Source organism: Oncorhynchus mykiss, chromosome 16, assembly GCF_013265735.2.
Source record: "Oncorhynchus mykiss isolate Arlee chromosome 16, USDA_OmykA_1.1, whole genome shotgun sequence".
Lineage (NCBI taxonomy): Eukaryota > Metazoa > Chordata > Actinopteri > Salmoniformes > Salmonidae > Oncorhynchus > Oncorhynchus mykiss.
The window spans coordinates 59,249,517-59,275,474 of record NC_048580.1 but is presented as its reverse complement, the minus strand read 5'-3'; the positions used below and the strand labels follow the sequence as shown (position 1 = coordinate 59,275,474).

Sequence of the window (25,958 nt, the reverse complement as noted above, 5' to 3'; positions counted from 1 at the left end):
TCAAGCACAAAATAATGTTTATTTATCTCTTTAAACATGTACAGTCTTTGTGATTAGAGTGGGGCTGACTGGGTTGGTAAGGTAGTATAGTGGGAAATGCACAGCAGGCAGAAGCAAATCCCACACAGAGCTTTTTTGCAAGCCTTCCATAAAGGGGTGCATATTCAACAGGAGGCAATGTTGCTCAGAACTGATAGAAATGCAATGATCAGAAGAAGCACAGTGCGCTATTCCTCAGATAATCGTATTGGCTCCATACAATCCATTTCTATGGATCTGAATGTTGCCTCTCAGTAAATATTCCAACAGAGGTTTTCTGCTCACTAAGCATAAGACAGGGAGGTGTAGCATTACTGTTAGATACAAGTAACAGAGAACAGAAATCTCTTAATACTAGAAGTATTTCACCAAAGCAGAAGACTGCATAATATCCTATAAAAGTCCAATTCAAACCGAATTGATGGAATAACAAACACTGATGTGAAATTTCAAAACAGACAAAGAAAATGTACAAATACTAACTACAGGAAAACTGTACAATTCACAGCTTTGCAGGACTGGAGTGCTGCAACCTTTAACTGGTGTGGTGGTTGTGAGATTTCTAGCTGGCGGTATAATAATAATAATCTTGCTGTATGGACAATATTTGAACTGTTCTGAACTGCTCTTTCAATGGTCATGAGGATAAGGGGGATGTACAGGTATGTTGGGATACATATTGAACAGTTGGTAGAGCATGGTGCTTGCAATGCCACAATTGTGGGTTCGATTTCCCGGACCACCCATATGTAAAAATGTATGCACGCATGACTGAGTCAGTTTGGATAAAAGCGTCTGCCAAATGGCACACATGATCATATTTTTACAAGTTGGGAACCCATTTTATACAGGCTATGGTTAAGAACACAGGTCATGCCATGTGCAATTCTCCTCAATCAAGTATACATCTGCATTTAGCATGTTTCATTCTGAACAGAGGAATCGAACACTCAAAACCATAAAGAAAAGAAAGCCAGGGTATCAAAAACCACCTGGGAAATGATACATCATTTAATAAATGTCAACAAGGCAATATAATAACACTGCTTCACATGAACATCTCATTGAGAAAACTTATCCTCTGAGAAGGGTATTTATTACTGGAGGGATGTGTTTCAGCTTGTGTCGTGTTATCAAGTACCACGAGATACACACCCTAACTCCTCCTTTCCTTCTTAATGGATCCACCAGACACACTAGCAGCATCGACATCAAGAAACACAAAACAATACATTAGACGAGTAAATAACTGGTAATTACATTAATTAAATCAGGTGTTTAATAATAGGAGCCATGCTCTTGGCCCAACAGAAAATATTTTGCAGTTGTAAATGCAGTTAGTGTTTTCTTTGTGATTTGTAACTTACGTTCAACTAAAAAGGCAACAAAAGAAACTAGCTCCCGTTGCAGGTTCCTGGATAAGGCTTGTGGCATGGCCACTACGAAAGCTAGGTGGAGGGGTGAAATTGCACTTTAAGTCTCGCTCGGCAAACCTGCCTCTGCTACATTCTGAGCTGGACACTACTGGCTCCCCTCTAAAAACAGACCTACAAATATTGAATGGGAATTCAATTGATCCATCCATTGGGGAACGTTGACTTGAATTGGAATGTTAATTCTATGAATTCTAACTCTATGCCACTAACCAATGAGTGGGTTTTGACATGTTCTCTTTTATTAACTGTAGCTACATCAACTGCCTGTTCTCGCAAGGCAACTGTCCATTTCACGTCTATGGCGTTCTAAATTTCACAAGGGTGGCGTAAACAAAAGATTAAAAACATGATTTTATTACTTAAATAAAACGCATATACTGTGTTAATAGTGCAGTGCTACAAGGGCATTCAAATGTAAACCAAAAAGTGTCTGCAAAGCATAACAAAATGAAGTGGCACTCAAGGCACCATTAAATAAAATCCATGTGATTTGGACAGGCTTCATTTCACAGAAAAAGCTATGTTCAAGGCACTCCTCCAGAGAACTTCACCTTAAATACAGGTATCCTGTCATCTTAAACCCTTGTATTCTCATTTCTAATGTAGTGTATTAAGGTTGACAAAATGTTAGTAAATGATAAAAAGCTTTCTGAAAACATTACTGCTTATTGGTTATGATGGATTTGGTGAAAACGTCACATTGGTGACCGCTAATATTATTTGTATGACTGAGTTTAGTCAAGACCAAAGCAGTAGGTACTCTGATACACACACACAAAGGACATTTATACTGTGCACAAGCACACAGGAAAACTTCAGGTGTTGTAGTTTATACATCTACCTGCACACTGGAGATTTACAAGCTCACAGGTTATTTACATGCATGTTACTCTTTGATAAAGCATCAAACCACATAATCAGAGCAGAGTGGAGCAGGACTATCCTGCATATAGGAACACTGGAGGGGTTGAGTAGTACAGTCAAGTAGAGGCCAGTACTCAGACACACTCTTATGTGTACTCAACACAAGAGTCATCCCATGTCATTTCAGCAAGCCATGACACCATCTCAGATTGTTCTGAAATCGTTTCTGTAGTTAGAAACATAAGATTGGCATTCTTGCAACATTGTTTACATTTGAGAAATTAAGCTAATTGATTGTACCCAAATTGGCCCTTTTAAATTTATAGGATTCACATAGTACCAAACATACTCAATTGTTGGAAGAAGTTTGACCCAAATCGTAAGACACAAGGAATCCAATAAAAATGGTCAAACACCACCCACGGACCCCCCACACCAATCCCACCCAGTACACAGCAACAGTTCTCTATGTCTGACTTGGAGTATTGCTTCTTCATCCTATGTAACATATTCCCTTGAGCCAAAGCTGTTGTTTTTCTACCCAATGTTGCAAAGAAAATGTGATCCATTTAATAAACACTTAAATATCAGTGAAATTAAAAAAAGGGTGTGGCAATAACAAATTATACTTCAACAAATTGTTTGAGGAATGCTAATCTTATGTTTCTAAATACAGATTTTTTTTTAGCACAATCAGAGATGGTGGTTGTCAAAATCCTCTTGTGCTTTTTAAGCCATTTGTTTGTGCATCTAAATGTGTGGGCCCTACTTTATTCTATTTTCCATCCCGTCACCCCATTAAAAGTGATTAGACTGATTTGATTACAATTGTAACCCTGGAGTGAGAACCAGGGGGGACAGAGTGGAGTTAGGTTTATTAGCACAGAATTAGGTAAGACCTGATGTGAGGGTGCTGAGATAGAGGGGAACACTGGGGGCAGTTTGTTTTGAGCATCAGGTGCAATGGGGTGGGGGGGGGGGGGGGGGTTTGCTGGGTGCAAGATGGTGCTATTTGTCACATTAGGTAGTCCTGGTGTTAGGGCCGTTCTCAGGGCTGTGCAGGGTAAGGGGGTATGCCTGCAACCCTGGGTTGGCCATGGTGGGGTAGGGCATTCCTCCCGCTGCCCCAATCATCCCCACAGGACTGGGCATACCAGACCACTGCTGGGGGTATAAGGGGCCGGGCACAACCCCTCCATAAGGACCTGCTGGTACCAGGTACCCGGGCTGGAGCATGGCAGAGGGGTTGGAGCCCAGGTCAGTGGGCATGGCTAGGCCTACAACTGTCAGCGGACAGGACAGAGGCAGCTGGAACTTGTTTGGAAGGATGGCACATCTCACCTGAAAGAACCAAAGGGGATGTTTAACATTGTGTACAAGGACTTTTGTCAACTGCTTTTTGATAAATCTAAAAGAGAGCAAGGTAGGCTGCAACTCCAACACTGGTGATACAGTCTTAAGACTTTTGATGTGTTTTTCTATGCCATTTACCTCCTGTGTGGCTCCTCCCATGGGCGTGGCTCGGCCCTCCAGGTCCTGCCTGCGTCTCTGCTGTTTGATCTGGTTCAGAGAGGGCCGTGGCTGATTGGCCGCCAGCGTCTCCTTCGTCCAATCATCTACCAGCTTGTGCAGGTCGTCCGTGAAGGTGCCTGGCTTCTTGTTGTTGCTGTTGTTCGTCTGGGCCTGAGCTAGAGCCGCCATTGGTTGAGGAGATGACGAAGGGGTAGGAACAGCTGGTGGCTGTTGCTGATTGGACGCTGTCTGAGTTGTATTTGCGCCGTGAGAAGACCCTAGAACAGAAAGATTTGTAAACTCTGCCCAGTTACACCCTACCGATGGAATCGATTGGCTGCTGTTTGTTAGGCCTTTTACAGTTGTCCATTAAGGCACTTTAACTACTTTCAGCCTGGGTAGAGCCTGTATATTTACTCAAATAGGCCAACTCCAATTGGGAATGAGGGAGTTTCTGTTTTTCAGTGTACCTTAAAAATGTCCCTTTGATTGGTAATCGTTTTCTGGAGAAAGTTGAAACGTGATCTCATTTTACTGGTCAGCAAATGTTATTTTTCCCCCTCAAACCCAACAGCCAAAGGATTACAGCATGGTTGAACCCCAACCACCCACTCAACCGATCTACCACAGTAAGACAAACAGAAACCATTAATGCTGACAACCACACAAGTCTCATAATTGAGCACTAACATTTAGGCCAAACACCGCCATGCACTACCAAATTAAAAAAAGGATTCAAATCAATCTATGAAGGTGACACTCCTTGTGCAGCAGTGCCCAACATTTTCAACAACATCTGGCATATTTTCTTCCAGTGGCAAACACGTGAATATAAAACAGGTGTGCATGCAAACAGATAAAAAGAGCGAAGAAGACAGAAAGAAGTAAATGAGATAGTTACTACTACTGCGCTCTTTGCCTAGACATAGTCGTTTCAGTGTGGACCCTATAAGGTAAAACAGCACAGAGACAAAAACAGTTAGGCCAGGACACACTAAACACCACAGGTCTGTGGACAAGCTGCTTCAAGCCACACACAGCTACCAAATTGGTTAAGGAGAGAAAGGAGTGGAGAGGAGAAGGGGGTTTAAAAATCAGTGAGACGTAATGGGAGTGGGGGAAAGACTAGGTCCTATTCAATTGTGCAGTCATTCCAAAATGTTAACGGAAATAAAATAAAAGGAGCCAGAACAGACAGAGAAGGCCCTGGGTATGGTGCTAGAGTACAGGGGGTTCAGAGAAGACTGGTCCACAGTAAGCTGGGGCAGGTCAACACTACCTCAGACCTTCACATTATATGCTCCTAGTAAACTTCTCCTGTCCTATTGTCATGTTTAAAACTTACTTGGAATAAGTCAATGTTTTAGGCTCCAGGCTTGTATTATTTCAGCTTTTACATGGCATGTTAAAGGTTATAATGGAAAATGCAGTGTTGATAGTAAAGCTAAGCCACACACACACACACACACACGATGAGTGGAGAGCCAAATCGCTGAATCATCAATACTGTAATTACTGAGTAACAAGTCCCCTGAAGCTAATTTCTAAACAGTTCAACTACCAGTAAGTACAACAATGCCTGTGAAACATAACATAAAGGAACCAAAAAAAGCACATAGAGACTATAGCCGGAGCACATCAGAGTCAGCACTTATCAAGACATGCAGGTAAAGCGGGAGAAGAGAAAGTAGATAATATTGATGATACAGCCCTTTTGCAGGAGCCAGTCTCCTTCAGTGCCCTGCCCCCCGCCTGCCTGCACCGTCCTCCCAGTCCAAATATGAGAGAGAGGGACCTCGACCAACGCAAGCCTCTCTGGAACCTGGCTGGCTATCAGGGGAAGGGCTGGCTTTTCTCTTGGTATACAGAGGGGTTGTGGGCCGATGCGCCTCAATTCGAGACATACAATTAAGGAAGTGAGTAAATGAAAACACACATAGGATACACTCTCGCTCAGGTTTCAGATCTAGCATCGCTCATGTTTGGAGAAGACTAGCTCTATGACAATACAGTATCCCAGCTAACAATTCTAGGGAGAGAGAATGTTTTTGTAAAATAACCTGTAATGTTCCCCTAAAGTTTGAGTGTCCAGTTTTTCATTAGTTAAAAGGAACATTTGATCTATGTTAGTAAAATCCTTCTGAAAACCTCTTCGCATGTTTTGGTGTTAAAGTTAGAACATCCCCTTAATGTCAAAGAGAACTTATCTAGAACGTGGTTACAATGTTCTTAGAATGTACAACAATGTTCTAGGCGTGTTTTATGAAGAGGTTGCAAGAACATTAATGTGTCCAGTTTTTAGAGGGTTATTAGAACATGCCACCAAACATACACAGAACATTGTTGCCAATATTAAAATGTTCTAGACAGGATTCATGAGAATGTTGCAAGAGCATTCTTGTGTCCAGTTCTCTGTGGGTTATGAGAATATTCATTCAACGTCACATCTAAACATACACAGAACATAGTTGCCATTTGGTGGGACGTTGATGGAATATTCTCCTAACTCACAGAAAACTGAACACGGGAATATTCTTGCAACATACTAATTAACGTATCCAGAACATTAATATTTTATATTCTGAGAACATGGCAACCATGTTCTGTGTATGGTGGTACGTTGATGGAACATTCTCTTAACCCACAGAAAACTGGACACAAATGTTTGTAGAATATAATTACGTTCTTGGGTATTCTATTTGACATTAAGGGAATGGTCTGTTGGAAACATTCCTATAAAAATGTTAATTTCCTAATGAGACTTAAGGGAACGTTCTCTAAAGTTGTGGGAATATTTGTTGTTAGCTGGGATGCTTTTGGAGTCTGTTTAAAGCAGTGCACAAAGCGTTTGTATGGAGGAAGGTCTAAACCCAAAACCACTTAGGGCTGAGGGGAGAAAGCCATGAGGACAAAACACAAAATGGCAGACATACGCTTGTGTTGGGAATAGGGAGTAGTGAAGAGGGTGAGGATGAGGGGAGAGGATCCACTATCTAAAAACATACATTCATTCTGGTCAAGAGAAAAGATAAAGAGGTGAAATAAAGAGAGGAGAGAGGGATGGGATGTGTGAAGAAAAAGTAGAAAATAACAAATACAAACAGATGGACAGAGACACGGGTCCACTGAGGAATCTAGCACGCGGTTTGCTACTAGATTTATAGGTCACTCTCTCTGACGTTTGGTGGTATACCGTCCATCCTGTAAAAATTAATATAAGAGGGAAGAAGAGAAGAAACAAAGAGACACTTCTGTAAAAGTGCAGAGATTTGGGATGAGAAACCCCCACCACTAACAGCAGCAGCACCAGTACAGGGTACAGCCACATGGGCTAAACCAGCAACAAGAGACAGCCTGCACATTCACTACAGGAGCAAGTTGTCACTATGCACTGGTCAGGTTACCTTTCCCAAATCTATCCAGACCTTTACCATGAGGAGTGTTAAACTGCTGACACCTCAATGGAAGCTGTATGCAGTATAGTGGCAGTATTGTGGCATGGGAGACGTGTGATGCAACTCTCACCTTGTGTACATTTGCCTAAAAACATTTGCTTTGGATGAAAGACTGATAAATCATGACTATTTGCAATGCAGCAATTACCATGTCTCCTTATGAGACTTCCGATTCAGACAGTTTAGAATATTAGAGTTTAGAATACTGAAGCTGATGGTCTTGTGTTGTTCTTCTTGTTCAGTTGTTCCTAGGTACAAATCAGTGTGTTTGAGTTTGTGTCCACATCTCAGTGAGTGACACGTTTGGGTGTGTTTTCTTTTGGTATATTATGTGAATCCAGTGAGTGAGAGGTGAGAGAGGTGAGAGATGCATTCTTAGGTACGGGTATACGCCAAATGTGTGTGCTATGCCACAGTATGTATACCTTGTCCTTTATGTGTGTGTAGGTACCTTGCCCTGGGCCAGCGTGTGTGGCCATGCCACCACCATAGATGCTGTCAGAGGAGAGGGAGCCCTTGAGAGAACAGGGCTGCTGGGTCTGAACGGGTTGTGGGGCCGTGCTGGGCAGAGTGCTGCTGGTACTACTGCTGCTGCCACTGGAGCAGGCAGAGCCATCAGACACGATGGAGCTCTTAGCTGGAGAGCCAGACAAGCCCGGTGCACTCTCACCTTCAGAGAGAAATACTGGATAAGCCAAAGAGCCAGCTTTATGGTGAAGTGGGGATACATTTTTCATTTATTATTACCACATTTCTAATCCTCCCAAATCTGCTCACAAACTCACCTTTCTCTCGCTCTCCTCCCACTCACACCTACTCTCATCCTCCTCTATCAATCACACCGCTCTCCCATCTTCTCACCACTGTCTGACACACCCACACACCTTTCCTCTCACCGGCGGTGGTGGTGTTCAGGTTGTTTTTCAGCTGCTGCACCGTGGGGTTGAGCAGCTTGCCCGCCTTCAGCTTGTGTTTACTGGCCCTACGTCTGCGGCCACTAGGGGGCGCAGCGTGCAGCAGGCCTACACCAGGCGGCAGGGCTTTCCCCACCTCTTTATACAGATGCTCGATCTCATTCCTCTGGAACGCCTGCAGCTCTGAGATCTCCTTCATGTGTCTGGGGAGGAAGATAGCGCAAGAGAAAATCTACATGCAATAATATGGAAGAATGTATTCCATTTCCTCCCCCAGTTGGAGAGAACTGTTGTTTATATTGACTCATACAATTTAAAAAAAGGTCACTACATAGCAGTTAAGTAGAACGACAGATTTTTACCTTGTCAGCTCGGGGATTCAATCATGCAACCTTTCGGTTACTAGTCCAATGCTCTAACCACTAGGCTACTTGCCGTGTAATGGGCTACAAACCTATCCAGGGCTATGAAGGTTACAGTGGTTGATAGTTTGCTATATTTCAAATGGGTTAACATTGACCCTGTATGAATTCATATTTGTGTGTGTGTGTGTACACATACTTTTCCCTCAGCCTCTGCAGCTCCTTCCTCATGTCCGCATCCTCAAACTCAGAATCGTTGTCACTGCTGATGTACGATGCGGGGCCGGGTCCAGGCAGCGAGAGGGCGTGGCCATTCGCTACCGCTGGTTGCCGGCTCGGCGAATCAGAGCTCTGCACACTGCTGCTGCGGCCCGTGCGGCGCAGGAAGGCCACCGCCCTCTTCATGAGGTCACTTCCGCTGTGTTCCGAGAGTGCGTGGACTGGAGGCTTGTGGTGGGCAGGGGGAGGGGCTAAACTACTGGTGTCCTCCTCCCCTGAGTCAGAGTCGAAGTGGAAGGAGTAGTTTGTGGCAGCATCAGCAGTGTGGGCACGTGGGAGCAGGGTGGGGGTGGCGTTGGGGCTGGAGGTGGGAGTGTCCTGGTAGAAGTCTGGCGGGGCTGAGTAGCGGTGGCTACAGTGAGGTTTGGCTGTGTTTTCCAGCCCCTCTTCGGTGGTCATCACTGAGAACCTGCCCACGGCCATACACCCCTGGTCTCGCCGTCCTCCCCCCTCAGCTGCAGCGTGAGAGCCCCCCGAGCCACTAGAGGGAGCCGTGGAGCTGCAGGTGCTGCGACTTCTGCCCTTCTCTAAACGACGGATGATGACGTCTGGAGGAGTGGGGACGATCTGGAGGGGGAGGAAAAGACCATGATCAAATTGAAACTGAGTAAACTATTTAAACATTTAATATCGTATTGAATAAACTGTTAACTAGATCTAAATCTTGAGAAAAATATTACCACGTCAGAAGAATAATTAAATCTAATAAAATAGAAGTCAACTTTGGTTTACTCAAGATGGTTTCTCTTTTCAGAATGTTTAACTATGGTAAAGTTACCTGAAAACGGCTCTTGGAGCCATAGGAACTGGAACTGCCCATCATGTCAGTGTTCAGCACACCTTTAAAGGCTTGACAAAATATTGAAACATTAAAACAATTGAATCACTTTGGGGTCTCCCCTAAATAGTCAGAAATAGATACACAATACATAGAATCATTTTGTGTTTTGGGATGTTATTTACCTGCAGAGTCACTCAGGGTATCCAAACTATCTGTACGCTCAGGGATCTGAGGCTGAGAGCGGGGGGAAAGGGGGGGGGGGGGGGTATTTGGTCAATAGTATATGAGGGTTACAGGGTGTTTGTCTAGCCATTGTCCTTCTCTGACCGCTGCCGTGTCTAAATATATCAACGGCCATCCCACCCACACAACCCGCATCAGAGATCAAACCGCCATGAGTGCAGTGTATAATGTATTTTATCTAGCCAGCAACCCTGAGCTCTACTTCCTCTGCTAAACACAGTACCAGTCTCACTAAAGGCTGCGAGTTATAATTGCCAGTGATTATAGTCAATGGCTGAATCAATATCACACTAGGGATTCACACACACAGACATCAGATCAAACACTGCAGCTGCCCCAATCGGAATATGCGTGCGCACACACACGGTGCATCTTTACCAGCAGCTCTCCCTTCCTGGGGAGCCCCCCCTCTGTGATGGTCTGGCTGTCAGAGACAAGGGGAGAGCTGACCCCCTCTGTGCTGAAGCCCTGGAGGTCTGAGGCGGTGCTGGAGGGAGCAGATGGGGCGTACTCCTGGTACAGCAGGTTCCTCAGCTTCTCATCAAGAGTCTTGATCGTGCGGTCCACAAATTCCACCCTGGGGGGGCCCTCTCCATCAGACTCCCCCAGGCCCCCACCACCTCCACTCCCGGATCCACCAGGTCCATCCTGCTGCTGGGAGGCCTGGTGGGCTGGACTCTGGGGCTGTGATAGTGTTGTGGCTCCACCTCCTCCACCCACCATGCTGGGTGTGGCATAGGGCTGCTGCAAGACCACAGGTTGGTGGGAGCCCAGAGGGGGCGGGTCTCCTGACAGGCTGGCCCCCTGATTGGGTAGACAGGAGGAAGAGCTGCTCGCCCCTTTATGTCCCACCCCATTCACATCCAGAGACACGGGTGGAACAATGGGGCAGCATGGGATGTCTGTTACCATGGAGACACAGGGCTCGTGGCGGCCCACAGCAGCAGTGGTACTATTGGTGGTGGGTTTGGTTCCAGAGGCCTGGGGCTGCTGCATTCTGGCCTTGCCCACATTGGGGTCCTGAGGCTGAATAGAGCTCTGAGGTGCAGGGAGGGCAGAAGAGGCTGGAGTAGGGGCTGTGGTGGTCAGGGCAGGAACAGTAGTACTGCATCTGGACCTAGACAATGACATATCAGGAGCCTCTGTAGCAGAGAGCGCAGGGGAGAGAGAAGAGAAGGCGTTAAAGAAAGAGATGATGAAATTAAAGAGTGGAGTCAAGGAGAGAGATGTCCTGTGGGTGTGTGAGGGTATTACATCATCACTTGTCTTCCCCCATCAGAGCTCTGTCAGTTGGAGCACAAAGCCTGCCCTTCACCACAGCTACACTGGCATTACATAACTGACCCCTACACAGCACATACAACACACGCTCATTAGCTCATTCTCTCATACACGCAGCTTTATTCACCCACTCGTGTGCGTGTGTGTGTGTGTGTGTACACGCACCCTTGGCTGTAGAGGCGTCTGATGAGGTCTTCTCCCTGTCTGGCGTGGGCGTCTCGGCCACGGGGCAGATAATGAACCAGCGCTTCCCAGTGTGGAGGACTGCCAAGTACACAGAGACAAAGACACACTCCTAGATCCAGATCTACTAGCAACAACAGAATAGAGCTAGAAAGAGACCCATGCACTGAAATTCAGATGAACGGCAAATACAGGAGAAAAAAAAGTCAAATTCATAAACTACCAAATTATGTTTAGAGGAAGAGAACAGGGGAGAGAGAGATTGGGGAAGACAGGACAGAGAGATGTGAAATAAGAGTGATTGAGAGCTGAAGAGAGATTGCAGTCCCTATGAAACAACCAGTCACCCTCTTCATCACCACTCCTGACCACAACCTCCCAGAACATTTTAATTTGCTGTGTCTGGAGGTTCAGGGAGAGGCTGTAATGTGCTATGTAATGCATCTGAAGTGGGTTGAGAAACTAGAAGATTAGTGGTCCTGGAAGACCTCAGCGAGTGCAGGCATTTGTTCCAGCTAATCTCTAACATGCATAATTAAAAATAATTTGAAAACCATGATTAGTTGATTTTCCTGAATCGATGGGCTTGAGCAAAAGCCTGCACACAATGTGTAGCCAAGAGGTAGCGAAACCTTACCGTTCTGCTGGTAAACAAGCTGTGGTGAATTAGGTGTAGCAGTCTTTGAACCCTAGAAAGGGAAAGAATCGTTATAAATGGCTGGCGCTAAAGAGTATAACTTCTAGATAACGAAGCTTGACCGGATTCTCTCAACAATGTTGCCATGTTGGCCCCCGGATGGTTTGTTGGCAGCCCTGCTCAGAGTCATCTTGAGTGTTTTGAGGATGCCAATTGCCACCCCCCCAAATCCCCCCCCCCCCTCACCTCTCCCCCCAGTATGACTGTTCCGTGGCTCTGTTGAGGACTGCCCGCGTGGTCAGAGCTCCTCTCCCCCTCCGTGTCTTCACTCAGCAGATCCTCAGCCTTGTCCACAATGTCCTTCAGCTGCTCTATAAACATCTCCTTCTCCAGGAGCAGGATGAAGTCATTCTCCACCTGAGGGACAGAGAGAGACCATCATCAGTATTAGATCCCCTTAAGTTGATAATAAATGAACTTTCCTTGGATAAATATTGGACTAGGCCTATGTGAATTGAATAAGTCACTAAAAAGTGTTTGAAACCTGTCTTTCCAAAACTGGGCCAGAGGTATCAGTTTTGGAAACCTCCATAGGATGTTGGGGGATTGAAACACAAAAATCATGTAGGAATCCACATACAAAAAAAAAAAAAAAAAAAAAAAAAGGTGTACCCACCCAAAATGAACAGGGCAGGATTTGAGAGAGAGAGGAGACAGTTTTGCTGCAATGCAGTGGAAAAGAACAGCATCACAGGGAGTTTCAGTGCCTTGAGACATGAAAGAGCATCTCCCTCACTAGGAGCTAGCAGGCAGAGAGCACAAACACAGTTTAGGAAGCCGGCTGAAAGAGGTAACACTTTCTCTGGGGCGTGGTGGAACATTTTTGGAGCTACTGTGTGCATCTGTAGGTGCAGCAGCCCCACAACACAAGTGGGTGTTCATAAGGATATTCAGGACTACACAAGCTTGTGTGTAGGGGTGTCAATCAGTGAGTCTGTGCTTGTGTGTCTCAAAAGCCTGTAGAAGTGCATGTAAGGAACAAATAGTTTCTCCACAAATCCCATGGCTTTACAGTGCATTTGGAAAGTATTCAGACACCATGATTGTTTCACTTTACAGCCTTATTCTAAAATGGATTAAATAGTTTCCCCCCCACTCAATCTACACCCACACACACACACACACACAACTCCATAATGACAAACAGGTTTTTAGAAATATTTGCAAATGTATTAAAAACACAGGAATTTTACATTTAAATACAGTACCAGTCAAAAGTTGACACCTACTCATTCAAGTGTTGTTCTTTATTTTTACTATTTTCTACATTGTAGAATAGTGAAGACATCAACACATGGAATCATGTAGTAACCCCCCCCCCCCCCCCAAAAAAAGTGTTAAATCTAAATACATATTTTATTTGGGATTCTTCAAAGTAGCCACCCTTTGCTTTGATGACAGCTTTGCACACTGTTGACATTTTCTCAACTGGCTTCATGAGGTAGTCACCTTGTTAAAAGTTCATTTGTGGAATTTCTTTCCTTAATGAGTTTGAGCCAATCAGTTGTGTTGAGACAAAGTAGGGGTGGTATACAGAATATAGACCTATTTGGTAAAAGACTAAGTCCATATTATGGCAAGAACAGCTCAAATCAGCATAAAGAAAGGACAGTCCATCATTACTTTAAGACATGGTCAGTCAATCTGGAAAATGTCAAGAACTTTGAAAGTTCCTTCAATGATGAAACTGTCTCTCATGAGGACCGCCACAGGAAAGGAAGATCCAGAGTTACCTCTGCTGCAGAGGATACGTTCATTAGAGTTAACTGTCTCTCATGAGGACCGCCACAGGAAAGGAAGATCCAGAGTTGACTCTCTAATGAAGTTATCCGCTGCAGCAGAGGTAACTGCACCTCAGATTGCAGCCCAAATAAATGCTTCAGACACATCAACAGCAACAGTTCAGAGTAGACTGCATGAATCAGGCCTTCAAGGTCGAATTGCTGCAAAGAAACCACAATAAAAGGACACCAATAAGAGAGACTTGCTTGGGCCAAGAAACACGAGCAATGGACATTAGACCGTTGGAAATCTGTCCTTTGTTCTGATGAGTCCAAATTTGAGATTTTTGGTTCCAACCGCCATGTCTTTGTGAGACTCAGAGTAGGTGAACGGCTGATCTCGGCATGTGTGGTTCCCACCGTGAAGCATGGGGGTGGTGTGATGGTGCGTTGCTGGTGACACTGTCAGTGATTTATTTAGAATTCAAGGCACACTTAACCAGCATGGCTACCACAGCATTCTGCAGCGATACACCTTCCCATCTCATTTGAGCTTAGTGGGAATATACATTTATTTTTCAGCAGGACAATGACCCAACACACCTTCAGGCTGTGTAAGGTCTATTTGACCAAGAAGGAGAGTGATGAGTAATGCATCAGATGACCTGGCCTCCACAATCATCCAATCTCAACCAAATTGAGATGAGTTGGACCACAGTGACAAAAAAAGCAGCCGACAAGTGCTCAGCATATGTGAGACCTCCTTCAAGACTGTTGGAAAAGCATTCCAAGTGAAGCTGGTTGAGAGAATGCCAAGTGTGCAAAGCTGTCGTCAAGGCAAACGGTGGCTACTTTGAAGAATCTAAAATATATTGATTTGTTTAACACTTGGCTACTACATGATTACATATGTATTATTTCATAGTTTTGATGCCTTTATTATTATTCTACAATGTAGAAAATAGTAAAAATAAAAAATAACTTAAATGAGTAGGTGCCCAAACTTTTGACTGGTACTGTAAGTATTCAGACCCTTTACTCAGTACTTTGTTGAAGCACCTTTGGCAGCGATTACGTGCTCGAGTCTTCTTGGGTATGACGCTACAATCTTGGCACACCTGTATTTGGGGAATTTCTCCCATTCTTCTCTGCAGATCCTCTCAAGCTGAATGGGGAGCATTGTGGCACAGCTATTTTCAGGTCTCTCCAGAGATGTTCGATCAGGTTTAAGTCTGAGCTCTGGCTGGGCCACTCAAGGACATTGAGACTTGCCCCGAAGCCACTCTTGCGTTGTCTTGGCTGTCGTTGTCATGTTGGAAGGTGAAACTTTGCCCCAGTCTGAGAACCTGCTTAAGAGCACTCAGGACCTCTGCACTTTGCGCTGTTCAGCTTTCCCTAGATCCTGACTAGTTTCCCAGGCTCTACCGCTGAAAAACATCCCCACAACATGATGCTGCCACCACGCTTCACCGTAGGGATGGTACCAGGTTTCCTCCAGACGTGACGCTTGGCATTCAGGCCAAAGACCAGAGAATCTCGTTTCATGTTCTCAGAGTCCTTTAGGTGCCTTTTGGCAAACTCCAAGTGGGGTGTCATGTGCCTTACTAAGGAATGTATTTCGTCTGGCCACCCTAAAGGCCTGATTAGTGGAGTGCTGCAGAGATGGTTGCCCTTCTTGCAGGTTCTCCCATCTCCACAGAGGAACTTGTGAGCTCTGTCAGAATGACCATCAGGTCACCTCCCTGACAAACGCCCTTTCCCCCCCAATTGCTAAGTTTGTCCGGGCAGCCAGCTCTAGGAAGAGTTTGTGATTCCAAACTTCTTCCATTTAAGAATGGAGACTACTGTATTCTTGGGGACCTTCAATGCTACAGTTAAGTTGTTTTGGTACCCTTCCCCAGTACCGTTCCTCTACACAATCCTGTCTCGGAGCTCTACGGACAATTCCTTCGACCTCATGGCTTGGTTTTTGCTCTGACATCTGTCAACTGTGGGGCCTTATATAGACAGGTGTGAGCCTTTCCAAATCATGTCCAATCAATTGAAATTTACCACAGGTGGACTCCAATCAAGTTGTAGAAACATCTCAAGGATGATCAATGGAAACAGGATGCACCTGAGCTCAATTTTGAGTCATTGCAAAGGGTCTGAATACTTATGTAAATAAGTTATAAACCCGTTTTTGCTTCGTCATAATGGGGTATTGTGTATAGATTGATGAGGGACATGTTTTATTTAATCCATTTTAGAATAAGGCTGTAACATAACAAAATCTGGATAAAGGGAAGGTGACTGAATACTTTCAGAACACACTATGTGCCATTGCAAGCGTTTCCACTATCCGTACCATGTAAGTGGCGATCTCCTCAGGTGCGTCTCCGTCCAGGTCAAACTTGAAGGTGACCATCTTGTGGTTGTGGGTCTCCAGCTGACACTCCACCATCTTATCCCCTGTATTACACACCTGGACCAGGGAGGAACAGAGGTCAGACATGGATGTGTGGTGTGCAGATTGATCTTAGAGACTCTGTATGCATGTGATGTGCTCACATTGAGCATGCTGAGTTTGGGCTTGTTGATCTTCTCTTGGCGTGAGCGGGTGCGTGTGGAGCGGCGGTGGGGTTTCCGGACCTTGCCCTCGACCTTCCCTGACCCGTGTGCCCCCTCATTACCGTCGCTCATCTCCTTCCCTGAGGTGGCATCGGAGTTCACACTGGGTTACAGAAGAGCGGGAGACCATGTTACGGAAAAGTCAACCAACTCATACATAAAGTCAAACGCAATGGGTTGAGACAGTCCTAAAATCCTGCACGAAGCCAGAGTACTGAACAGTGTGTACACTTCTCCGATGTGCACTTTAAGGGTCAGCTGCGTACCGAAACTAAACCAGGTGGTGGATTAAGGGAAAGCCCACACGTTTTCTGCTTCAAGGGAAATTGTTTATAATAAAGCGATACAAGGGTCTTGTTACACACCGTTCTTTATAACAATTAAATTAGGGAGCAGAAACAGTATCCAGATTTCCCAGTTGTCAAATTGGTATGCCTCTATACTATAGTGCTGGACAACAGAACAGTGCAGAACACATGCCCAGAAAACCAGGCTGCATTCCACAACACTCAATCCCTCTATTCATTTCATTCATCAACCACCACATCCTGCATCACAACAAGCCTGGGCAACACTCGCTCTCTTGCTAGCACTCTCCAACCATAAGTGAGGTCTATGGGATGCCCGTTGCTAAGCAACTACCACTGATGCCCCACCACCAAACCTTACTATAGTTGTTAGATTACCCTTATCCTGAGAGAAGAGGATGATCAGCGTCACTGAACAAGTCTCCTACCACACCACCAAATAGCCATCATACCTGTCGTAGGAGTAGCTGGCCCCTGACGCCTGCTTCTCTGCACCAGGATCCTGCAGACAAATCAAACAAAGTGAGTACAACAGGATGAAGGGCTGTTCATGCTGTGAACAGAGGGTGGAAACATTGAGTGTGTCACTACTAGCTAGGTCATAAACAGAGATGAGGGAGAGTTGTGGAATATTAGGTTTCTACAACGTGTAAAAAGCACCACTTCCTATTATCTTTGATCTCCTGAAAAGAAACGATCCTTTCTTTCTGTTTAGATATACTGGTAAAGTTACCAGGTGGTAAGCTAGTTAGCTAATGAGATAACGTGACTGAATAAGGTGTAAACAAATGCAACCAAAAGGCACAATTTAACTAATGTATGGTTGGGGCGGATATTTGGCGTGCAGGGATATTGGTGATGTTGTTTGAGGAACAGGTAGAGGGGGGGGGGGGGGGGGGGGGGGGGTCGGAGGGGATATTTGAAGGACTGGGGGGGGGGCGTATAGGTCAGGTCAGTCCTCCATACCTCCAGATTGGACTCTGTTAGAGGCTGTGCCGAGGTGACCGTGGTCCCTGTGCTGGCACTGGCCTGGTTCTGCTGTGTCAAGCTGGTGCTGGCAGGCCCAGGTCCTGCTGTCTGGGAGCCTGGTGGCTGTGACGCTGGAGCCTGGGGTTGGCTCTGGTTCTGGCCTAGTGCCTGACGCTGAGACAGGTTTTGGCTGAGGTTCTGGTCAAGCTGGGCTGCGGCAGTGACTGTGCCCCTGTCTGGCCCACTATGTATGGGAGAGGAGAAAACTGCAGGATGGGTAGGCTGGGAGGGGTGGACTGGATCTGGAAGCTGGGTCTGCTGCTTGATCTGTTGAGGTAGGGAGGAACAAAGTATATTATAGTAGGGGAGGATGCCACATGAACATGCTGTCAACATTATCATGTCAACAAAAATACACACAAAAAGAATAGCTAGGTATGGAAAAACAGATGTGGTTCCCGACTCCAGTTATACCACAAAAACCTTGGTTAAATTCCAGCCCTCTTACGGTGCCTTCAAAGTATTCACACCCCTTGACTTTTTCCACATTTTGTTGTGTTACAGCCAGTATATAATATGGATTAAATTTAGATTTGCTTTCACTGGCCTACACATAATATCCCATAATGTCAACATTGAATTGTTTTTAGATATTTTTACAAGCTAATTAAAAATGAAAAGCTAAAAATGTTGATTAAGTATTCAATCCCTTTAGTTATGGCAAGCCTAGATAAGTTCAGCATTAAAAATGTGCTTAAGTCATAATATGTTGCATGGACTAACTCTACGTGCAATAACAGTGTTTAACATGATTTTTGAATGACTTCCTCATCTCTGTACCCCACACATACAGATAATTGTAAGGTCCCGCAGTCAAACAGTGAATTTCAAACACAGATTCAACCACAAAAGACCAGAGGTTTTACAATGCCTCAAAAGAGCACCTATTGGTAGATGGACACAAATAAAAAAAAGACATTGAATATCCCTTTGAGCATGGTGAAGTTAATTACACTTTGGATAGTTTATCAATACACCCAGTCACTACAAAGATACATGCTTCCTGTCTAACTCCGTTGCCAGAGAGGAAGGAAACCACTCAGGGATTTAACCATGAGGCCAATGGTGACTTTAAAATAGTTTAATGGCTGTGGTAGGAGAAAACTGAGGATGGCTCAACAACGGTGCTGTAGGTGTCCTGCAGGGCAGGTAGTTGGCCCCAGGTGATGCGTTGGGCAGACCGCACCACCTCTCTGGAGAGCGCTGCAGTTGCGGGCAGTGCAGTTGCCATAACACAGCCTGACAGGATGTTCTCAATTGTGCATTTGTAAAAGTTTAAGGTTTTAGGGGCTAAGCCAAATTTCAGCCTCAGCACATTCTTTTGGAGAGATTGGAAACCCAAATTGGTCTACACGGACAAGTTCTGGCCTGGTTTAGATCTTATCTGTCGGAAAGATATCAGTTTGTCTCTGTGAATGGTTTGTCCTTTGACAAATCAACTGTAAATTTCGATGTTCCTCAAGGTTCCGTTTTAGGACTACTATTGTTTTCACTATATATTTTCCCTCTTGGGGATGTTATTCGAAAACATAATGTTAACTTTCACTGCTATGCGGATGACACACAGCTGTACATTTCAATGAAACATGGTGAAGTCCCAAAATTGCCCTTGCTAGAAGCATGTGTTTCAGACATAAGGAAGTGGAGGGCTGCAAACTTTCTACTTTTAAACTCGGACAAAACAGAGATGCTTGTTCTAGGTCCCAAGAAACAAAGAGATCTTCTGTTGAATCTGACAATTAATCTTAATGGTTGTACAGTCGTCTCAAATAAAACTGAAGGACCTCGGCGTTACTCTGGACCCTGATCTCTCTTTTGAAGAACATATCAAGACCATTTCAAGGACAGCTTTTTCCCATCTACGTAACATTGCAAAAATCAGAAACTTTGTCCAAAAATGATGCAGAAAAATGTATCCATGCTTTTGTCACTTCTAGGTTAGACTACTGCAATGCTCTACTTTCCGGCTATCCGGATAAAGCACTAAATAAACTTCAGTTAGTGCTAAATACGGCTGCTAGAATCCTGACTAGAACCAAAAAATTTGATCATATTACTCCAGTGCTAGCCTCTCTGCACTGGCTTCCTGTCAAAGCAAGGGCTGATTTCAAGGTTTTACTGCTAACCTACAAAGCATTACATGGGCTTGCTCCTACCTATCTCTCCGATTTGGTCCTGCCGTACATACCTACACGTACGCTACGGTCACAAGACGCAGGCCTCCTAATTGTCCCTAGAATTTCTAAGCAAACAGCTGGAGACAGGGCTTTCTCCTATAGAGCTCAATTTTTATGGAACGGTCTGCCTACCCATGTCAGAGACGCAAACTCGGTCTCAACCTTTAAGTCTTTACTGAAGACTCATCTCTTCAGTGGGTCATATGATTGAGTGTAGTCAGGCCCAGGAGTGGGAAGGTGAACGGAAAGGCTCTGGAGCAACGAACCGCCCTTGCTGTCTCTGCCTGGCCGGTTCCCCTCTTTCCACTGGGATTCTCTGCCTCTAACCCTATTACAGGGGCTGAGTCACTGGCTTACTGGGGCTCTCTCATGCCGTCCCTGGAGGGGGAGCGTCACCTGAGTGGGTTGATTCACTGATGTGGTCATCCTGTCTGGGTTGGCGCCCCCCCCCCCCCTTTGGGTTGTGCCGTGGCGGAGGTCTTTGTGGGCTATACTCAGCCTTGTCTCAGGATGGTAAGTTGGTGGTTGAAGATAATCCTCTAGTGGTGTGGGGGCTGTGCTTTGGCAAAGTGGGTGGGGTTATATCCTTCCTGTTTGGCCCTGTCCGGGGGTGTCCTCGGAAGGGGCCACAGTGTCTCCTGACCCCTCCTGTCTCAGCCTCCAGTATTTATGCTTCAGTAGTTTATGTGTCGGGGGGCTAGGGTCAGTTTGTTATATCTGGAGTACTTCTCCTGTCCTAATCGGTGTCCTGTGTGAATCTAAGTGTGCGTTCTCTAATTCTCTCCTTCTCTCTTTCTTTCTCTCTCTCGGAGGACCTGAGCCCTAGGACCATGCCCCAGGACTACCTGACATGATGAGTCCTTGCTGTCCCCAGTCCACCTGGCCGTGCTGCTGCTCCAGTTTCAACTGTTCTGCCTTATTATTATTCATTCACATATATGTATGTCATTTATGAACATTTGAACATCTTGGCCATGTTCTGTTATAATCTCCACCCGGCACAGCCAGAAGAGGACTGGCCACCCCACATAGCCTGGTTCCTCTCTAGGTTTCTTCCTAGGTTTTGGCCTTTCTAGGGAGTTTTTCCTAGCCACCGTGCTTCTACACCTGCATTGCTTGCTGTTTGGGGTTTTAGGCTGGGTTTCTGTACAGCACTTTGAGATATCAGCTGATGTACGAAGGGCTATATAAATAAATTAGAAAATAAATTTGATTTGATCATTACTCTAAAAACATGAAGGGCAGTCAATCCGGAAAATGTAAAGAACTTTGAACGTTTCTTCAAGTGCAGTCGCAAAAACCATCAAGCACCATGACGAAACTGGCTCTCATGAGGACCGCCACAGGAAAGGAAGACGCAGTTACCTCTGCTGCAGAGGATAAGTTCATTAGAGTTTCCAGCCTCAGAAACTGCTGCCCAAATCACAGAGTTCAAGTAACATACGTCTCAACATCAACTGTTCAGAGGAGACTGCGTGAATAAGGCTTTCATGTCTGAATTGCTGCAAAGAAAACACTACCAAAGGACACGAATAATAAGAGACTTGCTTGGGCCAAGAAACACGAGCAATGGACATTAGACCGGTGGAAATCTGTCCTTTGGTCTGAAATCCAAATTTGAGATTTTTGGTTCCAACCACCGTGTCTGTGAGACGCAGAGTAGGTGAACGGATGATCTCCACGTGTGGTTCCCACCGTGAAGCATGGAGGTGGTGTGATGGTGCTTTGCTGGTGACACTGATTTGTTTAGAATTCAAGGCACAGCATTCTGCAGCAAAACCATCCTATCTGGTTTGGGCTTAGTGTAACTATTTGTTTTCAACAGGACAATGACCCACACCTCCAGGCTGTATAAGGGCTACATCAAGAAGGAGAGTGATTGAGTGCTGCATTAGATGACCTGGCCTCCACAATTACCTGACAATCAGCATATGTGGGAACTCCGTCAAGACTGCTGGAAAAGCATTCCAGGTGAAGCTGGTTGAGAGAATGCCGAGAGTGTGCAAAGATGTCATCAAGGCAAAGGGTGGCTACTTTGAAGAATCTAAAATATATTTTTATTTGTTTAACATTTGTTTCCCATATGTGTTATTTAATGTAGAAATGTACAATGTAGAAAATACCTTGAATGGGTAGGTGTCCAAACTTTCAACTTGTACTGTATGTAAATTATATATGTATGTATTTAATGTTCAATACATATGCAAAAACTAATGGGGTATTGTCTGTAGATGGGTGAGAAAAAACATCTATTTAATCAATTTTGAATTCAGGCTGTAACAACAAAATGTGGCATAAATTAAGGGGTATGAATACTTTCTGAAGGTACTGTATATTTACCTGTCTTAATGGCTGAGAGCTGTGCAGAGCAAGCTCAGGTGCAGCGGCAGGGTGTGAGTATGTGGGGTGTGGGTTGTGTTGAACAGGTAGGGCAGAATGGTCTGGGTTCATGTGGTGCGTATTCTGCCGTTGTGTGTTCTGTTGTCTAGGGAGTGAGGCAGGGTGTGAGTGAGTAGGTTGTTGTGTGTGTGGGTGTGTCATAACACTCTGTTGCAAAACAGCAGGGTACATCTGCAGGTGCTGTGGCAGTGTGGGTGCTGCCATGGCCAGCAGGGTTGTGGATGAGGGTATCAAGGACACAGAGGTGGGTGGCACCAGACCGTTCCCTATATGCAGGGGGGCAAGGGGTGAGACAGAGGGGGGCAGAGTGGCAGGCTGGCCTGGGGAGAGGTAGAGAGGGGGCAGAGATGGGGCAGTGGAGGAGGGGTAGGACTGGGGAACATGGCAGGGGTGAGGGTAGGAGTCACATCCAGCCAGAGGTGTCACCACTTGGATGTTGGGATACGGTGAGGGAAACTGGGAGGAGAAGAAAAGGGTAGAATATGAAAGCAATCAGAAACCAGGGTCTGGAGTATGGAACCCAATGGTGTTTCCAGTTATGTTCCATACTGCAAACCGATCAGGCAAGCAAAAGGCAAACATACCATATTCCCAATATAGTGCACAGCTTTTGACAAAAGCACTACACTATATGAGGTATAGGATGCCATCAGACAAAGAGAGATACCCCAAGCTATACTCAACTAAGAACCAAAGTACTCTCAGCTTGAGGTGGTCAGTTAAAAATATATATATACAGTACCAGTCAAAAGTCTGGATACCTTCTCATTCAAGGGTTTTTCTTTATTTCACTATTTTCTACATTGTAGAATGAAACTATGAAATAACATATGGAATCGTGTAGTAACCCAAAAAATATAGATTTTAGATTCTTCAAAGTAGCTCACCCTTTGCGTTGACAGCTTTGCACACTCTTGGCATTCTCTCAACCAGCTTCACCTGGAATGCTTTCCCAACAGTATTGAAGGAGTTCCCACATATGCTTTTCCTTCACTCTGCGGTCCAAAGCATCTCAACCCTTAAATGAGTAGATGTCCAAACCTTCGACTGGCACTATACTTTAGTGGCAAAATGTAATTAGCACATCTACGTACATAGAGTTGGCTACATACAGTATGGTACCAAAAAAAAAAAGTGAATAGAGTGAATAAAGGACAATCTATCCCTGGTAGCAGTGAAAGTGAAAGGGAGGGGTTACCTGTGAAAGGTGTGTTGGTGAAAGAGAAGTGGACATCTGTAGTGCCTGCAACTGCAGAGGGTCAGAGGCCTGAGCCAATGGCTTCTGAGGAGGCAGTGCCTGGGCAGGCAGACTAGATAATGATTGGTGGTGCTGGGGAAGGCTTTGACCCCCAGGGACATTCTACAGACAGAGTACAAGAGAGCGAGCGAGAGAAAAAGAGCGAGAACAAGAGCGAGAGAGAACAAGAAGTGGGGTGAGGGGTCGGCCTCCGGTTACATCTCTCAATTGGATATCTGCTTTTCCTGCTATTGACCCAATCAGAATCACATTTCCCATCCTGTCCTTGGAGTCAGTCAGCATATGTGGCTGTTACTGCAGCACACTCCAGACACAGAACAGGCCCGAGGGACTGAGGAGCTGGCAGATGCAGCGGATAAAAACACTATTGTTTTCATTATAGTTCCCATTATGTCTCCGTTTGGCCACGCTCAGATGAAACTCCTACTACTTGCTCTGTGATTGACCAAACGTCCTCATCCCAGGAGCAACATAGACAGGCAAACCAACAGTATTGTCATAACTAAACACTGTTCATCTGACACAAAGGACGTACAGTGCATTCGTTTTCTCTTCCTCTGACAGTGTTATTTAGGTGATTTTGACAGTGTGTATTGAGACGAAGCGAGATCTACCTGGTTCGGGAAAGCTGGGTTGTGGAGATAGTACCAACTCTATGAGAAATGAAAACAGGATCAGAGAACTGAAACTTTACGCAAAGGGGAGCACTGTACTGGGCAGTTTCTCCACCAGGTTAGCTTTGGCCGGGGAGAGGTTTTGCCCAACTATATATCGATCCCTAGCCTTAAGCACTCCATGAAGAGAACGCCTCAGGTTGAAATTGGGCAACTTGCTAAGTTACTGAAGACTCCTTCAACTTCATATTGAACTCACCTGCTGGCCTGGGGGTAGTGGGGCCACCTGGATCTGGCTGTGCTGTGCAGTAGTCCCAGTCTGTTGTTGCACTATGGGGGCCACTGGGTAGGTCTGTGGGTCTGCGGCCTGCTGTGGAGCCTGAGCAGATGGATAGGCCTGACCCATCACACTGGGTTGGAGTGATGTGTAGCCTTGCACCATTGCAGCCGGTGTGGCTGTGGGTGGGTAGCTCTGTGAAGCAGCCTGTTGTGTGTGTGGGGCTGAGGGTGGGTAGCTCTGTGAAGCAGCCTGTTGTATGTGTGGGGCTGAGGGTGGGTAGCTCTGTGAAGCAGCCTGTTGTATGTGTGGGGCTGAGGGTGGGTAGCTCTGAGAAGCCGAGTTCTGTTGCCCCATCAGGGGTACAGAACTGGGGTAACTCTGGAGGGTTGAACTTTGCTGCACAGTATGGGCAGGTGACTGGTAGCGCTGGACAACTGGAGCCTGTTGGACAGTAGGCTTGACCATTGGCTGGCTTTGTTGGGGTAGGGGGACCTGCACAGTCAGTAGGCTGTGCTGCATGGGACTATCCTGTTGGACAGCGGTCTGTGCCATTTGCTGGCGGTGTTGCTGCTGAATGGGGACCTGCACTGTCTGTTGTCTGTGAAGCATGGGACTAGACTGGCCAGGCTGCAGAATGGGAGGCATGGCTTTGTCTGAGAGGCTGTGTGGGGCTGGGCAAGGCTGGACTGGGGGAGGCACAACAGAAGCTAGAGGTTGTGTTGCTACACTGGGGGTCCAAGTAGGGAGACTGGGTATAGGTACTGTGTGGACCACAGTTGAGGCTACAGATGCATAACTCTGTGTGGGTGCAGTCTGTTGGAGATGCCCCACTGGAGTGGAGTAGTTCTGTGCAGCTGGTTGTGAGGGTTTTGTTGCTGCTGCTATGGTAGCGGCCAATACAGTCTGTTGGACAGACAAGGCTGCTGCTTCTGAGAAGCTTGCTGGTGTTGGGTTTTGTTGCAGAGTTGGAGCTGCGTAGCTCGCTGCAGTTTGAGTCAGCTGTTGCAGAGCTGGAGCAACATAACTCTGTGGAGTTGGTGTCCGCTGGATTGGCATTGTTGCTACTGTGTAGCTTGCTGCGGTGTGTGGCTGCTGCGGGGGCATGGTTGTCGCTGAAAAGCTTGCTGCAGGCTGTTGAAGTGGTACATTTGCAGTTGTATAACTTGTTGCCGTCTGTTGCTGAGGTGGAGCTGGGTAGCTCTGTCCGGTATGATTCTGTTGCAGGGGAATGTTTGATGCAGAGTAACTTGCTGAGGCTGGGGTGTATTGTAAAGCTACAGCTGAGAAGCTGGCTGTGGTGGGTGTCTGTTGAATGACCTGGGGAGCGGTGGGGTAGCTGTGGCCAGGCTGGAGGTATTGCAGGTGGGTGTGCGGGACCGGGGCAGGCTGGCTCTGGAGAGACGCATGGTTCTGGAGCAAGGTGTGCACAGCACTGGACTGAGAGGAGAGAGAGACACGTTAAAGGACAGAGACACATTGGGGGCGCTTTAAGGCCCTCGTTAAAATGTACTGTAT

The 25,958-nt window shown here is 45.9% G+C and overlaps 1 protein-coding gene across 11 annotated transcripts in view; it reads right to left on the bottom strand.

The window, feature by feature from the left end:
• Positions 1–25,958, bottom strand: part of LOC110492426 (serine/threonine-protein kinase WNK2) — a 65,408-nt gene continuing 39,450 nt past the window's right edge. For 5 of the 11 annotated variants that reach the window (XM_036947402.1, XM_036947404.1, XM_036947403.1 and 2 more), the window contains 21 exons: positions 24,423–25,880; positions 24,164–24,202; positions 23,490–23,651; positions 22,232–22,747; positions 17,652–17,981; positions 17,138–17,187; positions 16,318–16,480; positions 16,115–16,231; positions 12,233–12,403; positions 11,987–12,038; positions 11,332–11,430; positions 10,264–11,027; positions 9,825–9,876; positions 9,640–9,710; positions 8,782–9,428; positions 8,191–8,423; positions 7,758–7,976; positions 6,954–7,052; positions 4,753–4,797; positions 3,831–4,129; positions 1–3,680 (listed from right to left, as the gene is read on the bottom strand). In XM_036947402.1, the coding sequence (XP_036803297.1) occupies positions 3,360–3,680; positions 3,831–4,129; positions 4,753–4,797; positions 6,954–7,052; positions 7,758–7,976; positions 8,191–8,423; positions 8,782–9,428; positions 9,640–9,710; positions 9,825–9,876; positions 10,264–11,027; positions 11,332–11,430; positions 11,987–12,038; positions 12,233–12,403; positions 16,115–16,231; positions 16,318–16,480; positions 17,138–17,187; positions 17,652–17,981; positions 22,232–22,747; positions 23,490–23,651; positions 24,164–24,202; positions 24,423–25,880 (5,907 nt within the window). In that variant the 3' untranslated portion in view covers positions 1–3,359. The remainder of the gene's footprint in view (positions 3,681–3,830; positions 4,130–4,752; positions 4,798–6,953; positions 7,053–7,757; positions 7,977–8,190; positions 8,424–8,781; positions 9,429–9,639; positions 9,711–9,824; positions 9,877–10,263; positions 11,028–11,331; positions 11,431–11,986; positions 12,039–12,232; positions 12,404–16,114; positions 16,232–16,317; positions 16,481–17,137; positions 17,188–17,651; positions 17,982–22,231; positions 22,748–23,489; positions 23,652–24,163; positions 24,203–24,422; positions 25,881–25,958) is intronic. The other 6 variants (XM_036947405.1, XM_036947409.1, XM_036947406.1 and 3 more) reach the window with 6 other exon arrangements.